Below are 23,263 nucleotides of genomic sequence, written 5' to 3' on the forward strand. Positions count from 1 at the left end.
GTACACAATAATAGTAAAAGAAGTTGAAATTAAACTGAAAGTGATATTGCATAGTAAAATTTGCAGTAGAAATAACGTAAATGTGTAGACTATATACCTACAGATTAATTGTAAACTTACAGAATATATACATATACTATATTATAGTCTACAAATTCAAATTCAATCTCCAGTTTTCATAATTGTCTTTCTCTGTTTATGTCGTTTCTGCCGAATTCCATTTTCAAATGAAAGAAACTACAAGAACGCAATAACTTCAGTCTCGGGTGAAAATATGAATCTGTTGAACGTAGCAGACGTTTTCACGACGTTGTAAATTTTACACCCACCCTTCCACTATCGGGACTATTTTTATTATAAATAAAGTACTCTCTTTGCGAAATGAACATATAACATTGGAAAAGCTGAAGCACGACTCCGTGGACATTTTATTTCGAATACAATCGAAATTAATTTACTTCACCTTCATCTTCACTATTTGCAGAAAATGATATATTTTATACCTCTTTCCTCTACAATAGAACTCGAATAAAATATCGTCATTATAGAAATTCTTGAACTGAAGTGTAGGACTTGATGTGGAAAATCCACAATGTGAACATTTTCGTTGAAACATTTAAAATATAAAAGAACTATTTTGTCTTTCTCTTTTATATATATCCGTATGTACCTTAGATTATATAGATAGAGTGTCTCCATATAAGTGCTTCGAGAAACGCGGGTCAACTTTTTAATACAATTTTGTGTGATAAATATTATTTATGTATATATGCGTGAAATTTACTGGGTACAGAGGAATAACACCTGAGTCCTCAGGAATGGCAACGCATGGGGGGTATAATGGGCAAAACAGTATACTCTGTTATATCCATGGTACTGCTCACGTTTATAGGCGACGGTTACCACTTTCCATGAGGTTGACCGTCAGCTTGTTTGCCATTCTAAGTTGTATAAAAAAATAAAAAAAATACAACAAAATCATAAAAAATCCGTATGTTTTTGCGAGTTTAGCACCACCATATTTATTCTATTAAAAAATAATATCGAATCTTACTCCATTTATTAATATTCTACAACATTATATTACACAAAAGTTCTGACAAGGACTTATTTACACACGTCCGGAAAACATTACCCTTCTATTGTCAGCAATCGTGTAATAAAATAGATAGATAAGGTAACAAAAGCAATTCGGAATCACTGACGTCCCACAGCGCACTATACTAATGCATTATTTGTTGCAGATCAATTCAAAGGGATAACAATAGAGGTGCCAAAGGAGTAGTCGTAAAACCGAGTTACAGAGGTGTGGTGGGACAACCTGTTGAATTTATAGGTAAAGAAGTGTTTATTTCCATTATTCACTTTGAGATAAACAATCTCGGTGAAATCTGTTCAGAAGTTGTAAATAGACAAGAAGCAATTACAAAATCTATATAGTTAATCTGTAAGTCGCTTTTGTATTTAGATAGACAAAGATACTCATTCAATTTGTATTTAATCAATTAGATTTTTTTAAATATATTTAAAAATTATGTCTACTTAGCAATCAGTTATTGATTTATTTAAAAACAAAGAATTTACATGATAAATTATCGTTTACAAAAAGACGTTGACTGTTAAGAGTGGAAGGTGAACGCTTAAAAATATTGTAGGAAATAGAAAACGAACGAAATTATAGACTTTTTTTTTATGGGTGAAAATGGATTGGTAACCCCGCCTGCGCTAACGGGATACGCTGGCGGAGCAACAGTGAAGGGTGATAGATGAGAATGAAAACAGGCCAGTTAGCCCGTCATAATGAATCCATCAGGAATTAACCATGATAGTTTCCAGGATAACCACGAGGAGGTCGACCTGGTTGGGTATACTGCTAGCAATGGAGTTTTTAGTCTCCATTACTAACAATCCCTTTTCCACAATTATACACGTTGTCATTGTAAAATATATTTGTTACTGGTTAAGTGATTTATTATTAATATTTTCAATGTAATAATACATAAGAAAATTTTATGTATAATTTTATGCGTTAATATTTACGTCATATGAGTATTCTGATCGTCTAAACTTAAAGCGCTAAAGTAGAACTAGATCTATCTAGATAAAAATATTGTTCTACGAAACATTAGCAACTCTAATAAATCGTCGTGATAAACATACCTATAAGAACAACGCTGCAGTATCTATACACTATTGTTTGCAAAAAGAATTATTAAAATCGATTCAGAATGGACGATAACATGTACACGAAAAAAACTACATTGAGTAAGAACTATCATCTTATTCGATATTTTATACTAAATATGAAAAAACGAAAAATGTATTGAATACCTTAGCTCTCTCTTTTTGAAATTCAATTTTGCTACATTGATGATTGCTACAAAAAAACATTTTTCCTCCTATAGTGGACTGCAGCAATGCCAGGCCAGGTCATTTAGAACTCGAAGTATCAGGCGGTAACGGTGCCCTCGTTGCGAGTTCTGTCCGTCCTTTGGGCGGTCATAGATATGCCGCATCGTTCACGCCGCGGCTTCAGCGACCTCACGCCGTACGCGTCACATTCAACGAAGAACACGTACCTGGTGAGTACCTTTATTAAATAGCAAAGCAAGTAAACTGGTTGACAGCAACCTATAAATGTACTTGACAATTTAGCAACATATTTGAGCAGCGTACGGCCCAAAAAGTATTATATAGATATCCGAAACGGGTTAAATTCATTATAATCGGGTAAAAGAAAATTTCCTGGTATGCCTGGTCCTGTTTACTTATGAAAAACTGTACAAAATTAATTTACATGCATACCTCTGTCTCACTTGTCTTCCGTCAAAGACCTGTGCTTACATCGTTTCAGTTAGATTGTGTCAAAGCAATTACTGCATACGAATAAATCATTAATATAATCTTGGGCCTCGGTAATGATACATGAGAAATACTACTCATACATGGGTATCTTCGTATGTTTGCGAAATTCCATGATACTATTTATGTTTACAGATGATGCACAGTTACCATCAACGTATATGCCATTATTGCAAATTAAGATGTGTATAAATGTAACCGCATAAATATTAATATATTTTAATTATATATGTAGGAAGCTTAATTACATGTTTACATGTGATTTTAAACATATAGTTACTCGAATGGCTTTCGATGCTGTGTAGTTTCGATATAGAATGGACTACTCCTACATTTGTCGTGGGTGTCGTAGAGGCGACTAGAAACTTAATGGTTGAAACATCTCTTAAAACATCATCAAATCCTAACTGCGCTTGCTAACTCGCCTGCCAAGCGTGGCAACTATTGGTAAATCCCCCCTTTATAGGGGAATATATGTTAAGTAGTGGACAGTTAACAACCAATACGATGATGACGATTACTTTAAATAAATATCATTTATATAAAATGTTGTAATTGACTCATACCATAGAATTATTATTTGTCAAGATTAAAACAAACTTCAATACCCCAGTGACATTCGAAAATCGGAAATCAATCTCAAATAGTCTCGAATCCCCGCAAATATTCACTGTTCTACTGAATTACCTATAACAAATCACGTTAGTAAGCGCCTTCACATGTGGTTCCGCTGAAGAGGTGCCCGATCCGGCGCATTATCCACGCCCGCCACTCCCAAACCGCTACATATTGTATGTGATTCCTGAAACAAAGAGAATAGCTCGCGCCTGACGAGAATACAGCACATACTTATACACTCACCTAGAACTGTTTCTGTAATACATACGCGAATACTGATAAGTAAGGTAGAAATATTGCACTTGTGTCAACTTTAGGAATTTATTTAAATGTGAATACTCATCGCCTTAAATATTTACAAGCTACAACAAACAAAGAATGACTCAGCCAGCATTGTTTCGTGAACTAGTTTTTAATACGGTATGAATATTTTAAATCGAAATGTTTATATTTAGAATTTTGGCAATACGTAATTGAACATTCTGTTTAGATATTTAATTTCAATGTAGATAAGTATCATCATATCATCATCATTATATCAGCCGTTAACTATCCACTGCTAAACATAAGCCTTGCATATAAGGAGGGCTTTGTTAGTAGTTGCCATTCTTGGCAGGCAGGTTGGCAATCGCAATTAGGCTTTTGGTGATCTTTTAAGAGAACCGCTGCTCATCCCTCGACCATTAAGTTCCCTTAGTCACCTTTTACGACTCCTACGGGAAGGTAAGAGGTGGCCTATTCTATTATATCTCGGGACTACATAGAAGAGACTAAATAGATAAGTATATGAAATCAGAAATATCAAAAATGACGTATCGTCAACATACAACCTAGATTAGCCTATATATGTGTGTCTTTAAGTTTAATTGTTGTTAACAAAATACAAAACATGATTTTTAAAATAAGTATACAAAATGTATAATGTATGCAGAATCTAAATTGTCTGTTTACAATCTATACCTATTCAGAATTGCTTTATCAGTTTTCAGTCATAAAATACCATATTGTATACACGGAATATTTTTCGTTTTACGACAGGGTTCCTCCAATATACCTTATTTTTTAACGAAGTGTAAAAATATTTCCTTCTAAAGCAGGAAGTTAGTGAGATAACTCCAATCTATATTTTGTCGTGAAACATGAAAGAAATCTGTGCAGCAGTGGACGATAGATATAAGTTAAAATTATACTGACGAAACGTATTTGTATTTCGTGTATTTACTGCCTACGAACAGTCACCGCCACTCACTACTTATTGGTAATGACATGAATAGAGTTTAACCAAGCATATCATATGTGTGGGCCATTGTATTTGGTATCGAATTTAGGTCATTCCAATTTCAAGTCAAAATTATACATACTAAAATAGAAACATGTACATTTTGTTACGTAAAAAAGTAATATGAATTATTCACACATACATTGATAAACGACAATATGCTTTGTAAATACCTACATTGTATATATTTGAAATTTTGTAAATCGATTTTACTACACAACAAGCAATTTTGCTGTCCAAAAGAAAATGGCAAATTTACTTGTCACAAAATTAATATACTGACGCCAGAGCTATAGTATTATATTATCTGTAACATAAATAAACCCTATTAATTACAACAACAATTGTCAATAATTCATCAGTTCAGTATTTGTAAAACTCAGACGAACTGAGAAACTTCTCCTTTTAAGAGTCGCTTAAACATGTCAATAAATTAACTAATAAACCCAAGCGAGCTCTTTTTCGCAACTTTATCCACGCGAAAACATTAAGTATCACCCGCTCCAGTGGGAATTTCTAAAAACTATTTCTTAGCGATCTTATGCATTTATGAAACTGATATGGAGGTGATAAGAGTATTGCATTTCACTACTGGCAACCATAATGAATAACTAAATACATAAAACAATACTCCAATGAAAGCAAACTAAAAAAAAATTATAACCAAGTAACTAAAGGAGAAAACAAAACTTCAATTACATACAACTTTACAGTTTCAGTCTGGCCAATATATCTATAAACGTCGGCTACTTTTCACCAGGTAAGCTATCAGCTTAACTGTCATTTTAAATTGGATAAAAAAGAAATCCGAGTGCACTTTATTTCCACTACTTGCAATTATGCATTAGTTATTCCATCAGTTTTTTCTTTTTACAAACAAAATGTAACCAACCTAAAAATCTAATTAATGTTTGTTAAACAAAACCCTGGATCCTACTCAAGTGTTTTGACATAAACTTACCACTGAATATACAATGAATGAATCGCTCAAGAGCCTGACAGGGCAAGGCTCCGTAACTATTCTCACTAACATTTACTAATATGATTAGTTAGTGTAGTAAATATTTAAACACTGTGATATCTCTCCATCTTGCATTCATTAATAGGGTTCCATAAAACCCTGTTTTGTATGCCAATGATGTCTAATTGTCTATCAGGGGATTAGTAGCTACCAGGTGGTAGTAACCAGAGGGAGACTTTGTACAAAAGTCGATTGCTTTGGTACCTCTGTCCCATTCGTGTTTCAACCGTGAAGCAGTTGTGTTTGCATGGCTGTGTTTAGGTTTGAAGAGTGGGATATGGTGTGAATTTACTGGGTACAGAGGAATAACACCTGAATCCCCAGGAATGGCAACGCATGGGGGGGTATCATGGGCGAAACAGTATACTCTGTTATGTCCATGGCTCATGTCTATAGGCGACAGTTACTACTTTCCATCAGGTGAGCCGTCAGTATGTTTGCCATTCTAAGTTATATAAAAAAAAAGCTTGGAATTCTACTATTTTAGACTCTAAAACATAATATAATGCAGTCAGGCTCGTGCTCGCGTCACAGTCACTCATGACTGAGGATCACGAATTGATTCTGAAACTAGTCGAGCTTTTTCACTCTAATTACGAGTATAAGTAAATTAAACCGGTAAATTAAAATATATTGTGTGCTTACGAAACTTAACAGTAAACTATAATGAATGTTAAATTATGAGAATTCCAATAATAGTCAGCATTTACATTTATAGAAATTTATATACGTATCCATGACATGTCATAAAAATAGTCCAAAAATTTATTAAATGTCATACATCAATGTTACTCGATGAATTCTTTAATTATGAGTCAATTATCTTAAATTACTTTTCAATTGATAAGGTTATTGTCATATTATTTTGCTACGATTAAAATAACTATTATGTATAGCAAAATCTTAAGTTTTAATAACATATTAGATATTTATATTTCCCAATATTAATAAAAGCAGTCATATTTTTTTTCCATAGTGTCCTAGTTAAGTTTCATGAATAGCTCCATGAATTGTAGAGAGTATAATCGTCGGTATAAAGTTATAAATGGCCAGCATTTTCCCAAATATTTCATACTCGTGTCAGACTCAGCCTTACTTACGTACATTTTCCAGTGACGTCCCACATATTATTGTTAGACTTTCCGTTTTGCACTACATTTGACAAAGAAAAAGTAGAATTACTTTTACCCTTACTTTATTTGCTAAATATACTGACAAATGTTAGAGAAAATTAAAATATAAATAATCTCAGGATTGCAATATCTGAAAGGTATTTATAGACCAAGTAGAGATTATCTTTGTGGTAAACATAGAAAGTACTCATAGTAAACGGTGACGAGCTTATCTTACATCGTTAGTAAAATTTATTTAATTAATTATCTTTATTTCCATATTAATAAAATTATAATGTAATATTAATAATTAAATGTCGTATATAACGTAATTAGAAACAGCATCTGACAAAGGTTCCACCTTCACCAGTAGCTGTTTAAGCAAGTACTTATATTTAGAGATTCTTATATTTAGAAGTATAAGATATTTGGATGAATTAAGGGCAAAACGCCCCCAAACTTTTTCCTTTTGACGAAATACCACAAATTCATATAATGTGTAAAGAATTAATTAATGTACATAGAGAGAAACTGATGAATTACCCCTTAAATCAATATTACTAAGTCTAGAAATATGATATTTTATACTAAGCTTTAACTTAAATGCTAAGAATGGTATAATTAATTTACAAACAAACAAATTGTGTATGTAGGTAATTATATGACAAAAATGCACTTTCCTAAAACACTCAATAGAAAGTGGTTTACGGCGTTCCCTTGGCGCGTATAATTGTTGCGATTATTCCGCCGTCGTCGTCGCCAGAAGAAACCGTGACGTTTTCGTGCACCGTGTCATACCGTTAAGGCCGTGGCACACTGGTATATAAGGTCCATTATAATTATAAATGGACAGATGATTGTAATGATTATGATGATGATAATAATATATGTTCGTAATTTCAGATAATTTTATCTTTTAATTTAAAATCTTTATTTATTTTACTATACGTTAATGAACTCTAATCTCTGAGAATATTTCAGCGCTATTAACCTAAACTCGTTTGATTTTAAAGGTATAAGCATAACTTTGTAATGCATTTGATAATATGAAGGAAATTATAGATACGTAAATATCATAATTATTGATTTTGCGATCTCTTTTTTATGTATGTGTCCACAAATACACTAAAAAAGAATCTAGCATTAACTTCTTAAAATAAAAGAATAATAAAAAATATATAAAACACATTAGAGCTAAATAACAGAGTGAAGACAAAAAATTACATACCATTATTTCTAATAGGACGTTTATTAACAGAAATTATAATTATTAAAATTACCTATTGACCTATGAAGGGCATAGTAGTAATAAATAAATAAAAATACATTAGAATTATTTATAACAAATTAACAATAGTTTCATTAAATGATCACTACAGTTACCTACAATCTAAATTTACAACATAAAATAAAATTATATGAAGTTACGGTACAGCTAAATTATTGGTTAAAGTGATAATGATTTATTACGGGTATATTTTTGTTAACGTTAAAAGAAGGAGGTTTTAATTCAATTATGTTTTCTTTTTATTATTTTTTGTATGTTATGTTTGTGATGATATTTTCTAAAGCGAGTTTATTTTCATCTATAGCGATTATAAATGACTACAAAAAGGAACAGTTTTTAAATTCGACAATATATTTTCTATATATTTATACATATATATTTTGTAATATCTTCATCAGTTCTAAATTTTTTTTTATTTATTAAAAGACTAGCTTTTAACCCGCAACTTTGTACGCACGACCGGGCATGTTGATCGACCAGAGTAAATAGTAACTTATGTTTTTCTTTATTCCAAATAATGCATGTATAATGAATTCCAATTCCATGATGGTTAACACACTAAAATGTAACCAGCAAACAAACTCTAATAATACATCTTGCTAATAATATATTTATAATATTAGTAATAAATATTCTTTACAACAACTTTTTAGGAAGTTTATTATTGTTATAACTACATCTAGTATAGAGACATAAGATTAAATTTATTCTTATGGTTAAAACATTCAGGTCAACCATAACACTTACGAAAGTGTTAACACTGATGGTTTTGCGTCAATTTCTAATTACCTACTCACGTAATTACCGGCAGTTGCGTAGTGAAACTTACTAATTGTCTTTCTCTAATTATAATGTAGGTCCTAGTAGCATAGATGAACTATATTATAACCAATACACTCCATAATTATTGCTTCAAACAGCTAAATAACTTTTTATGCAATCAAATTGGTTTTAACAACACGAAGTAACAACAAATAAATGTCAAATAACGTTACATTACCTTATATTTGACGTTTATTGTAAGCTTTTCGATTTAATCTCAATTGAATAACGTCAAAATCACCCTCTGCTAAATAGGAATATTTTGTAAAAAAAAGAAAAACAATCCCGCGACTTTGGCTACGCTACGCTTATTGGGTAGTTATCTTATTTGGCGCTTTAATAATCAATCAATTATCAGCATATAATAGACTAGTGACATTTAGGAATATTTGTCTATTTATATTTGTATACTACTGTATGCACAGGCTTTAATTGCTCGATGTCAACACGGGGACAGTTAGTAAACATTTCTTTTTTATGCTTTATTTATAAACCAAATTAATATTTTTAGTATTAAATTAAAATAAATTATTGAAATTTGATCATTTTAGATTATGGTTATGTAAAGTGGGTAAAAATGTATAATGATTTACACTATAGATTACTGAACACGTTTTCTTAATGAACACATGCAAACGTCACACCGATATGCCGTTGCGCCGCTAGTACAACATACATACAATAGGTAGGCTCTCGGATTCCATACCGCCATTTTGAATACCACAGTGACGTCACGCGGCTGGGCGCGGGTGGTGCTGCGCTTGCGCACGGCCTGACATTTGAGTCGCGTTCGTTTACGAATGAGGCGATGCCTCCGTACCAAAATGCAATTTCGTCGCATATTTTTTCGTATACGTGCTAAAATATACTAAACAATAGAGTGCCTCTCTGCTCTTTTCAAAACATAAGAACAGTTGAGCAGCACAGAACGAATATCCGTGACTAAAGTGTAGTGTATGTTCACATAAAAGTGTTATTGTTGTGATTTCTTTTTGACATCGGTCTATACCGTGTCCCAGATAGTTGTCGCTGAGGGAGTCTACAGAGGACCTCTTGCCCTCAATAAGTGAGTCTATTTGCATACTTACACTAAGTACAGAGTTCTCACATCCGTTTTGAATATGTGGGCGCGACACGTCATATTCTAGGCCCTGCCTTATTTAGTATTGTCTTGATTGAGAAGGTATATATGTAGGTTTGTATACGTTTTAATAAGCTCTAAAATGAAAGCATATTGTTTTCTTATAAGAAGTAATCGAATGTTATTATCAATATCTTACTTGCAGTTAGTATTTGTACAGCTGTTTCATTTACATTTAAGGAATAATCAAACAAGCTACACCATTTGTCATGTGCATAGTCTGTGACAATATAAAGAATGAATAAAATAGCTGCTGCGGACATCCTGAACTTGTCCGGCAGATTCGCATCAGTGAATCCCAACAAAGCAGACGTGCGTTGAACTCTTTTTTAAGGACCGCTTCTCACGTACACCCTTGAATTAATTAGAACGAAAAAACTTGTTTGCAACTATGTGGGTTGGCTGTAGATTGACAGCTATCATTGAATAATAATCTACTTGCATTCGGATAACGGATATTAAGTTTTTATTGCACTTCATGATTGGCGATCGTGGACCGATTATTGCGTGACTAGTGAAGTGAGGTGAGAAGGCATTAAACGATAATAATCGTCTGTAAAACACGGCTGTGTTTTATTTTAACATACATGTATTTATATCAAATAGTGAACTTTACCAAGTTAACATAAGAAATATTTGTCGCTGAACACTTTAAACTAATAAAATAAGTACACCATATATGCTCTCGGAGATTTTTAAAAACAGAACATCTGTCTTATTTGTAGTTATTTCAATCTTGATACGTATGTAACAAGTGAAATATTTGTTAATAAATTCTATATCGATGTATTTCAATACATTATAACATAATGCAATAAATAGAATCGTGTTATTCCGATGTTTTGTAATACAAATAAAAATCTATATCTGATGCAATTTTAGATCACCAAACTAATTTGAATTCGCAGAGATTTGCATATCGCGAGGTGTGATAGAAGTCGGTTAAAGAGTTTTGCGAAACAAAATCGAGGTAGTGAAAGCACTGAACTGCGCGTGGCAAATGGAAACGGCTCACAGCGCTTATTTACTTGCATAAGCTAAATATTCAAACATAACATTTTATGTACTATCGCTTTCTTCTTATGCAAGATGTTGTATATAACGTTAATGACCTAACGATGATGATACGCTCATATATTTGAATATGTAGCGGTTTATATTTATTTTTTGGAATATTAGCATTATAATTTGATGTAATCTTTTTATATAGAAAGTATAAGTGTCAAAACTTATTACTGACAATGATTTTTATTTATTACTGTAATTCGTCTTTTGAGCTAACATGGCCGCCTTGCATTATAGATATTTATAAAGTACTTGAATTTTTTTTTTGCAGTCAATAGAGTTTATACCTATTCTGAACACAAATTTTATTACAAATTAAAGTGCCATTTTTTTTTTGTAAAGTAAAATCTCGTATGCTGTATTTCAATTTTACCATTGGTCATTCCATTACATGCTCTATTTTCTATCAGTAATAGCTACGATTAAGGTCAAACTGGCATTCAACCTAATAATCATTGGAGCCTTAGATTTCTGTTTATCAATGTGACAATCTTTATTTTAACAATAATTGAAACATAATGATCGAGGCATGGATAATAATTCTTAAAATATCACCAAAGACAAATTGCGGTTGCCAACTTGTCCGCCAAGCATGGCAACTACTGGCAAACCTCCACTTATAGAAAAAGCCTATGTTCAGCAGTATACAGTTAATGACTGATGTAATAATATAAAAAAGAATAAAATTATATCTACTCTATTGTAGTAATAAACATATTTTCGAGATTAAACCCTATTTAATCGTAGCATTTGATGTTAATTACTAAACAGTGTAATTTTATCCACACAACCTTTATCAAATTAAAATTATCCAAGTTATTCCTAATAAAAAAAATTAGGAACTTCAATCATGACATACTCAATATGAGATGAGGACAGAAGAATTAGGGTTCTGAATTAAAGAAGCAAATATAGTATGTACACAAAAAACACACACACACAAATTGAAAACTTGTTCCTTTTTTAACTCGTTTAATATTTGTAATATAGGAAAATGATGTATATTAAACAATAACAAAACTAAATAACTGCAAACGTGTAGGTAGGACAACTAGTATCAAAGTCGATGAACACCTACAGATTTCCAAAACACGTATACACCGTTGTATAAGTAGTTTAACAAGGCTAGCATCAGAGCTGAATGAAAAATTAGTCAAAATTATTTGAATACAATAGCATACTCGTATGTACACTACGGAATATTGTTTATGGAATTTTCATGCTGACTGTACATTTGTTGCATTTGAGCTCATAAGTACCGTATTATTGAATTGTCTCATAAAACGAAATTATATACAAAAGGTAACACAATTGTGTGCGAAATAAGTCAATCTAAAAAGAAGTGGCGACCCAACAACCTTCAAAGGACAAAAGAACTGACAAAAAGTTACTGATAACATTTTGATAGTTTGGTGCTAGTGTAGGTATTGTTCATAAGAGCCTCTTGCAAGTAAGAGTAACAATTGACGGCTAAGACAATGACCTTACATTTCTCGCACCATAGTTATACAACTAAAAGAACCGGCTTCGGAACTTTATCAACTTCGACTTCAACAGACAAAAATGTTGGATTGTATCGGAATACAGCATTTTTTTCGAGAAAAAAGACATTCTATACTTATACTGTTTACTTTTGTTGCCTATAAACAAAGTAAATTATAATGCTCATACCTAGTACCTCTCATATACTGCTATTCCAGAGAACTAAGATACCTCCAATTAAAAAAGTATTTAATATTTAAAATTTATAGCTGAAATGTGTAATTACAATAGTATTTTGTAGGATCTTTCGAATTATCAAGATAATAATGTACGAGTAAGAAAAGTTTCTTATTCAGACACTTAAACAACTAAACGAATATCAAAGAAATTATAACTTTTTTAACCTAATTCACGCAAAAAATACGAGTATTGCAGCTAATTATTTAATAGGAATAATAACAAATAAATATAAAATGTGGCTTCGTATCTTTAAAATACTTGTTAAAGCAAGGTAGAGTGTGAGAAACGATCCTCTCTGATCTCAAGTTACGCGCTCCCTGACACGTATCCGATTGCAACCGCCACCGTTCCCAGGAAGCCTTTGTTTTACTTTGGTTACATTTTAATTGAGGCCATAGAAAACGATAACTGAAAATACTTTTTTTCCCTCTTCATTTATAAAAATATTTTTATTGTATTATTATAAATGTGAAAGTAAATGTGTTTGTTACCTTATAGCGTTTTTACGGCTTAATCAAACACTATGAAATTTGGTACACATATAAGATATAGGATGGATAAGGATATTTTTTTATGCAACTTAGAATGGCAAGCAAGCTGACGGCCCTGACAGATACAGGCTACTTTTAAATCCAGTCAGCATGGTCATAGGCTACATAAGATATGTTATGTACTAATACACGCGAGCAGAGCTGCCGAATATAACTAGTAAGAAAATATATAAATATTTTCTTATGCTTTATAGTATATTATATTGTAAAATTGATAATAACTTTACAACATAACAATGGTACAATGCTTTAATTGCCTAAAATGTCGGTCATTCTTTTTAATAACCATAAAATCATTATTCGGGCAAGGTCTCAATTTTACCATTTATTATGCTTTTTCAAGAGCTTGAGATTTTACATTTTACATTCAAATAAATCAAATCGACTGAAATAAATTATGATTTTTATTTATTTTTATTTATAAAATAATTTATGATTTCAATTTGAATTGAAATTATGCGACAAAATTAAATTATATGTTTTTATTATAAAGTATTTAATTATAAGTAAACTATATGTTGCTTTGTGCATCCATTGAAGCAGATCAAATTTTAGTCACTAAATGTTTAATACCATACTTAATATTATATTTATATCAATATATCAACCAAGCATAGTTTTCCAATACCTTTCCATTATTTTGGGCCCGTTCATTTCAGTTCACACGGGCCCAGCAACTTGATAACATCAGATAATTTCTTTCGTAGTCATTCTTTTTGTTTTTTACTGTCGCATAATGAGCAATAAATAAATTTGCATATTTAAAAACACCATGATACAGGTTGAATGAATTTTTAAACCGTCGACATTTCGAATCTCTCGACCGATTTTGTCCATTAACGAATTTAACCTAGATTTTCTTGGCCTTTTTATGCCAATTTCAGTTTGATTGCTTAAATATTTAATGCTATATTTATGAATACTATGCTGTGTCTGTGTGCTATGAATATCAATATTTTCATTAATTGTGTTATAGTTATATATTGCTAATCTAAAATCTAATGTCCACATTAAAAGAACCTTTATTATTTCTAAAAAGCGTTTTTAAAACGAACATATAGAACCTAGAGATATAGATTCGTTCCCAAAAAGTTTGTTCTGCATTATGTTTTTTTAATTATATACTTACCTATATATCCTACATAAATGCAATATAAAGAGGATATTTTCAGTATAAGTTATTGCTCCATGTCAACTTTTTGTAAGCATATGTAGAAAAAAACAATGTGTATATTTTTTTTATATAACTCAGGTCAAAAGTCATCTAATACGATACTCACTAACAGATATGATTAGATATTTATACCAGTTGACTCACCACCTGCAGGTAACAGGTTAAAAACTATACTGGACTTTCGAAAGAACGGTGGAAAACGAGTTTTTAAGTAGGCACATTTCCTGTGGTGATAATTTCGTCATAGCCTTCCAAAGAAAATTTATATGCCTACTGCGTGCTTAGAGAAAACTTTGTATAGCATATATCACTTCGTAAACTCGATACTTTAATTTAATGATAATATATGCGATAAACGAGTATACCCCAGTTGATTTGTAGTCACAAATCAGTGCAACTAATGCTTAGTATTATGTATACGTAATTTATTAATGAGCTATAAGTATCCATTAATTCTAATATTCACATGAATGGAATGTTAGAATTTGAATAGTTAGTCTTATAAAATATTTAGAAAGAGAGTGATGATAACCCCCAGTCTCCTAACTACTTAAGCAGCAAATTGCAGTACCTTTTTGAAATTCAATTTTTCAAATTCAATCGTAACCTTCGTTCTAGTAATACTCTCCAACTATCTATCACCTCTCACCGTACTGGTTTCGCTTTAAATTCTTTTCTCCTACATTCTTCACTATTCTCGAACGCGCTTCCTGATAACATAATCACAATAATATACTTTTCTGGATTCTACGTAATATTATAAATTACCTACTGGAGATGCTAGCTTTTGAATATTACGATTATTTTTATTTGTTTAAAAGATTATTACAAATACTTAATATTGTAGAGCTTTTCTATTTGTTTATTATCCAATTGTATATTTGTTATTTTATCGCATAAAAATTATGGAATAAACAGAATGAAATTTACAATATAATTTAGACTATATCCTAGATAACATATAGGATTTATGCTAATTCATAATCTACTCATTGATCACTCGGATTACCGCATATTATAAATATATTAATATTTATAATATAACTAAGCAACGGAAATTTTATGTACTTACTATGTTTGATATTTCCGGCATATGTAATAAAAATTATCTAATAGTAAAGAAGTCTTTCTCAACATTAGCAAGTCCAATGCAAATTATATTACCGGTTATTCAGTCATTCACTGTTTTGTTAAATATTCGTTCAAATGGTAGATGTTACCGTATAATGAAAGCGGATACAAATGCTGAATCGCAGCAAGTAAGGTCACGCTCTGGCATCCAGTTAATCGTATTGTATGGAGGTCGTCTGGACTACTTGCGAGGACAACTAGATAGCTAGCTAGGGTTACTAAAGTTTAAAAAAAAAAGAATTCGAATTTGATAGAAACTTATTAAATGGTTTTTATACTTCAAAAATATTAAACTAGATATGAAGATGTAGTATTTGCTAAATAAACATTATGCTTATTTTAATTACACAATGTTATTTAATAATATACTAAAATCGTTATATAATTATAATTCTAGATGTCAGCTAATGATTTTTAAGTTGTTAAGTCAGTATTTACATATGACCTCGTTTGTATAGAATTGGTATATAGATGACTCAATAGACTATGTCTTCATTCTTAATTCTACCTATCTGCAAGTCTCCGTATCAATTTCATTAAAATCTGTTATTTTTTTTAGCTGTAATATCAAAACAAATATATAGAGATTGAGTATACTACTTTTTAATGAAAATAAAATGGTGACCCCGCCTGTGCTATTGACTATATATACACTGGCGTGACACCAATTACACATAATAGGGGAGCATGAAGAAGATGAGTTCGTTCATGGTGACAAATTGAACAATAATTAATTACGATGGTTTCCAGGAGAAACCGTGTAGAGGTCGACCTGATAGTCTACATTGGCTAGCAATGAGGCATTTAGACCCTATTACTAACAATCCCTTCCCCTACGAGATTAGATATACTGTTACCTGCTGTTAGACTATACCATAACTTCGTTTGAATAGAATTCTAGTTTTAATTACTGTAGGGAAACGCTTATCCGAGATTAATATATTATATATACAGGCTTTCTCCCTGTATAAAATTTCACCGAATTTAAAATTTAGAATCTATGTATATACAAATATCATCACATACATATTTCCAATAATACACATACGTATATTGTATTATATTTATAATTCCACAACATTATTTCCATGTAATGTGTGAAAATCCTAAATAGGCCTCTATTTTCTGTCTGCAGTCTGCACTATGAATCCATTCGTAATTTGTACGTAGATAGAAACCTTTTGTTCAGTTTGACATTAAGAAACCTTTGTAAACCCACATTCTATGGAAACACATTTAATGCATTGATGTCATCATGAACACATTCTTGAGATGCGAAAAATTAATCCCACGTATGGCAATTATCTATCGAAGACATTTATTGCCTATAATAATTTTTTAATATAGTTTCACGATTCTCTACCTGGTTCCACATAATTCGTAGAATGAAATTACTGTTTTACGTTTTAAATTGATAATTTAAAACTTAAAAAAGCGCCAATTTAAATAAAAATACATAGTCAAGTTATCTAATTTTTGCAACTATATTATGCATTTACATCACTAATTTTGAAGCGATTTTTACAATTATTTTTGCAGTGGATAAGTTTACATATTGGTTTTGTTAATTTAGTATTAAAGGAAGCTTTGCTTTTTGTGCGAAACAAAAATTTGCTTGCTGTGAAGCAAAATTAATATTCAAACACGCGAATCTGTTTCTTGAATTCAATTTACTCAAACTACTGGGACAATTTAGATAAATTTTAGCATAGAATTAGATTACTAGTTATTGTTAAGAGGAACATCAAGTATTTTATATAAAAAAATATACGAGAAGAACAAATTTCATCCAAGATTAGAGATAGAGATCACTAGAACATACTGATTCAGTGTTATCTGTAATTTATTTAATCATAAATTATGAGAAATATCTAATTGGGCAAGCCCATCAGTGAATAAATCTTCTAAATCATTAAAGTCTCTGGAATTACTTAATATAATGTTACCCATAACCTCTTCACCCATTGCATGATTCCCACTCGTTTCCATTATTAATGAGAATTTTATATGGGAACAAAATTTAATGGCTTAATTTAAAAGTTAAAACCAATGCCCCAAAAGATTGATGCTATTGAAAATTAAATTAAATTATGAATTGAATTATGATCTTAGTTGAGAATTTTTAATATTTTATAGTTAAAGTTTAAGTTACACTTATTTAAATGTACGATTATATACCAATAAACATAAATTCCATGTCACAATGAAACCACTAGACTGATTTCAAATAAATTTCACTAAATTGTATTTTTGCTCCAATCTAAAAATAGGATAATTTTTATCCCGATAAGAAAACAAATACTCGGTAAGGGCTTACCAAACAAAAGTTATTTTGTTTGGTCAGCTAATACCTGTATAATTGACACATTACTACTAAGCTAAGCTAGTTTTAACCATAACCATATCAACTATTAATTGTCCACAACTAAACATAAGCCTTTCTCTAGTAGTGGGGTTTGCTAGTAGTTGCCATGCTTGACAGGCAGGCTGGCACCGCAGTTAGGTCTTGGATATATTTTATGAGGGACGTTGCTGCCCATCCCTCTACCATTAAGTTCCCTTAGTCGCTTCTTACGACGCCCACGGGAAAGGAAGGGTAGCCTATTCTATGCTGGGACTACACTATAAACTTAAGCTATTCTTATGTTTATAGTAAAGGTACACACTGAAAGTATTATAAATAAAAAATAAACAAAGTACCTAAGTAGATGCGTTTTGTTAGTAATCTCAAGAAAGTTAATCTCAAAGGAATATCAAAGAAAGAAAAACTTGTGAGGCCGCGATTGGCAATTTTGGTCAATTAATTATTTACAACTGTTGCAATTTACTTTGCAATTTTTCCTCGTACGGAACCTCAGACCTTAGGCTATGGGAATCGCTCGAATAATTCTCACTTCATTTGGTTTTTATTTCTCATTTTCATTTATATTATTCGTAAATGCTGGTGCTAATTATTGGATGAAATAGGATTGGACGGTGAATAATGGATTTACTAACTACCTTCATTAATTAGGTATCTAATATAAGGGATGAATACAAGCATGGTTATTGTTATATTATTGATTATTGGTTGTGCTCGTAACTTCATTTACGTGACTAAGATATATAGATTTACCGGTATTTAAAAAGACCTACCCTTAAAAATAGCCAAGGCCTTAAAAACTATATAATACTCTTTTTTGGCAAGAAGCTAGTTTTAATTAGTGATATAATTCAGTTCAGAATACTTACAATAATACGTGAAAATCCTTTGTCAGGATGTTTGTTCAGGCTATTCTTCAAAACCGCTCAACTGATTTCAATGAAATTGTGTCAATCTGTATTGTTTACTTCAACTTGAGAGGTAGAATAATTATTACCCAATAAGAAAACGATAAACTAATAGTAAATAAAATAGAGCCGAAAATAGTGGTAAATCAACGTTTTACAGATTAGAGGCAACTAGTAGAATATAATTCAGTTTCGGCTCTGAATAGAGGACGATATTGTATAACATGCACACAAAAATATTCAAGCGAATTGAGCAACTATTTTTTTTAATTATAGTTGCTAAGATATTATTTACGAGTATTATTGTACATTAAAAGTGTTTTGTAATTCGTTTATTATAATTTACCTAAAGATAGGTGTTCATTTGCATATTTATAGACATGATAGCACCACAACCACTTTATATTACATACATACGAGTACGTGAAGAGTATTCACGCTACGCCACTACTTCATGTTATAATGAATGAGTTACGAACTTTATCAAAATTCATGTTCTCAGTAAAATAGCTTAAGAAGTTCAGCTGCTAAATACCTGTTATTTTCTCTGTGATAACCTATTTAACCCCTGAGTTAGTTCTAAATTATAATATTAGAAAAAATATATTTAGAAATGGTAGGATGATTAAATAGAAAAAAATAAATAGAAATATAATGACAGTAGTACTTAGAAATATATTAGGTAGGATAAATAGGAAAATATAAATAAATATATAATAATAGTGGTATCTTGGTACTGTTTTTAGCATTGATTCAAATTGATATATTCAAAGAAATAAATTAATAAAAATTATAATAATTAAATTAAATGTATAAAATTGCATAGTACAGAGCTAATTTTTAATGAAAAACACATTTTAATAACTTTATAATAACAAAAATTATTAAAATATAATTTTCACACTTTCTATGAAGAAAATTAAAATTGCAATTTAAATAAAAAAGATTCGACTGCAACCAATTTTAATATCATCATCAACGATGATTACAATAAAATGTTATTAAAATACATATTTATACAGGAATATAATTAATTTTAAATCACTTATTAAAACATTATCAATTGAAAAGAAAATTAAAATAGAAATTAACTTGTCATAGAAACTTCTCGAGTCGTACTCTCACAGCTGTGGTGCTATAATTGTGTTCGAACTTTAGCGGGACATTTGCATTAGTTTCTTCAAACTTAGACTTGTTCAATTTGTTCAGTTATTTTAATTCTACTTGATACCTATTTATATCAACTCTGAAAAACTTTGAATAGACCGAATGAATTTAAAATTATATTCTGCAGAAATATTTGACAATAGCTCCTTGATCTCACTAATCCCTCTTTTTTCCAACACATCGTAACACGACATCGTTATTGGAATTACCGTTACGTTATCATTCGTAAAAAAAAATGTTCATAAAAAACATATATATGTATTGTATTATAATTTCAGACTTAGACACTGCAACAATCACAATTTTTACGAAAACTACAACCTCGACGGTTGACCTATTAAATTAAGTTTACATGAATAAATACTTTAGAAATATTTATTATTCAAGTAAAGTTTCCCTTTCAGACCCCTTTCACTTACTCCACAGTCAAAAATAAAAGCAATTTAGTGACAGGAAACTCCTCCTGCACTAAAATATTTCACGAAAAATATTATTTCATTCATCTGTAATGCTTTTTTTTCATAAATTTTCTATATAATCTTTTAGACATAAATTGTATGTAATGTTTACTAAGTCTAATCTAAGGCTAAAAATTCGCACAGTCGGTTGCCACCAGGCGAATAGCTGGTTGCATAAATAAACCCTTAATCTTCAAAATCAGGAAGGGGACATGCTGTACCCGTACTTAGGTAGGTACTTGTGTAACATCAGCTGTTCCTGTCGCTTACCTTGCGTGAATTTGATTATGGCAATAACGAAAAGCATTTTGTATAATTCGCTCATAAACGGCTTCGTCAGTTGCTTCTAAATTGATGCTAAGGGTTTTACCTGTTGAAGTACGGAACCCCAAAATTGCCAAATATTCGTAATGCACCCTTGAACGCTACCTCATCATTTATAATATTAAAAATATACAAAATTTATGTTGGCAAAATTATTGATTTTATTGCGGGTAAACTCAATTTCGATAAAAAATAATCATCAAAATCAGTTCAGAACGGTAAAGAGTTTTGTACATAAAAAACATATACAGACACTAGTTATATAATATAAGTACCAAAAGTATTTCGTACCCGCGCGCTCGTAAATCATTAAAAAAATGAGTAAAATTGAGATCCTCCTTATTTTGGAAGCGCTTAAAAAACAATCATCAATACCACTTTTCTTCTAAAGTCGATTAAAATTATATAGAAACTATGTATAGGATATACCAAAATAATCCTATTTGCAACCGGGGCGCAGTTATTTCATAATGTGAATGTGCAAGGTGCGGCGGATGTCACGAGTATTGTTTGAACTATACTTCGGACACCGGACCGCGTTCCCTGTTTCCTTTGATACACGAAAGTGTCCATTTCGCTATAAACACTATTGTTTATTCCAAGTACTTGTTACATAGTCTCAAAAATGTGATCGTAGTGAAATAATAATAATTATTCTTATTGCCGAATGAAGGAAGAATAGAAATGGAAAATTGTATACATTTTCAAAATAATAATAGATATTATACAAATTTCATAGATCGTTACATTAGAAATATTTGTGTACTAACATTGAAAACGTGGAATTACATGTTTACAGATAGAATTTGATTCACAACAGTTAGTCTCTCTTTTTCCTTGTCTCTGCAAGGAAAAACGATTTACCCAAACACATAAATAATATGGAATCAACACGGGAACACTCTCATGGTAGGATATACACTCTATTGATTGCAAAAAGAATTATGTAGGTAAATCAGTTCAGAATTGTAACATAAAGAAAAAGAAACAACACAAAATTGTAACATTATTTACAAAAACAAAAATAGATGAACTGAGAACCCATTTCTTATGGTTGTCACTTAAAATAACTTTCATATATTAAGAGTAACATTTGAACAATTTCTCTAATCAGTGTTTGTAGGTCATATTAGTACCTACATTAGTGTTAATTATAGATTCACGAACTATTGGAAATTGTAAGCGCACAGAACAACTCTCACTTTTTGAGTGCTTGATGTTTCTATTCGAAAATTATATACTGTGCAAATGTAAATCAGCAGGTATTACCTACAATATTAAGAAGATTTATAATTAGGTACTACAAATTGCATTTTGATCTTCAAACTATAAAAAAAAAAACAAATTATTTTTAAATAACTTGAAAAAATTAAACCAATGGTATCACTGTAGGTATATTTACAGTTATTTCCGACTAGCTGTATCCCACGATAATATTTGGTGAATTACGATAAAAAGTCTTAATCCGGAATATGGTCTATCTGTATAATAAACTTAATTCAAATCCGTTTAGGAGTATACGAGTATAATAGTGAAGTCTAGCGACCCTAATGCTAGCCGTATACTTTGTCAGGTTAATCTCCACGCGGGTAATCATCCTAGAAATCATCGTAATTTATTCCTCAATTCTTCACGATGGGCTTTTTTTAATGTATGATAATGCTATGACAACTATATATGTGTCAATGATTTTTATGACACCAACGACGCTGGCCTCCTATTACTATAAAACGAAATATATAAAATGGTTGTGTACAACTACTTGTACAAAATCAATTTAGCAATAGGGCCACTAGTCCCCGTTATTAACAATCCCTACTCCACACTCGTCACGATGGACTGACCCTCACGTATCACCCCTTCCTAACATCCTATCAATGAGGGGTAATAGGTAAGGGTCAGTTGTCCTATCCGTGCTAACGGGGTTATTAATATTAATCTTAAAAAAAAAATACGTTATCAATACTCGTACGTATGTACCTACCTAGCATTATGTACTGGCATCACTCGAACAAAACCAGATACAAGCCAATTTAAACAGAAAATTACCGATTTATGATTTTTTTATTGGGTCAATAGATACTTACTTCTGAGAAGTAGGTCAATAAAAACTACGTCTGAGAAGTAGGTAACTATGGATCAATACGTCCGACGATCACAATTAACCGTTATTAATTTAGATACATAAAATTCGGACGCTATTTGCATACATTTTATTTTTAGCCGTCTTCAAAATGAAAGATGTACTCAATTGTTAA

General features: G+C 31.0%; 1 protein-coding gene across 1 annotated transcript in view; it reads left to right on the top strand.

Annotated features, from left to right (window-relative positions):
* LOC113522823 (filamin-A) overlaps positions 1–23,263 on the top strand; it is a 110,924-nt gene that overhangs the window by 48,947 nt on the left and 38,714 nt on the right. The window contains exons 19-20 of the mRNA XM_026908651.3: positions 1,245–1,336; positions 2,406–2,582. Of these exons, the coding sequence (XP_026764452.2) occupies positions 1,245–1,336; positions 2,406–2,582 (269 nt within the window). The remainder of the gene's footprint in view (positions 1–1,244; positions 1,337–2,405; positions 2,583–23,263) is intronic.

This window comes from Galleria mellonella, unplaced genomic scaffold, assembly GCF_026898425.1.
Source record: "Galleria mellonella isolate WM207_F2 unplaced genomic scaffold, CSIRO_AGI_GalMel_v1 utg38, whole genome shotgun sequence".
NCBI lineage: Eukaryota > Metazoa > Arthropoda > Insecta > Lepidoptera > Pyralidae > Galleria > Galleria mellonella.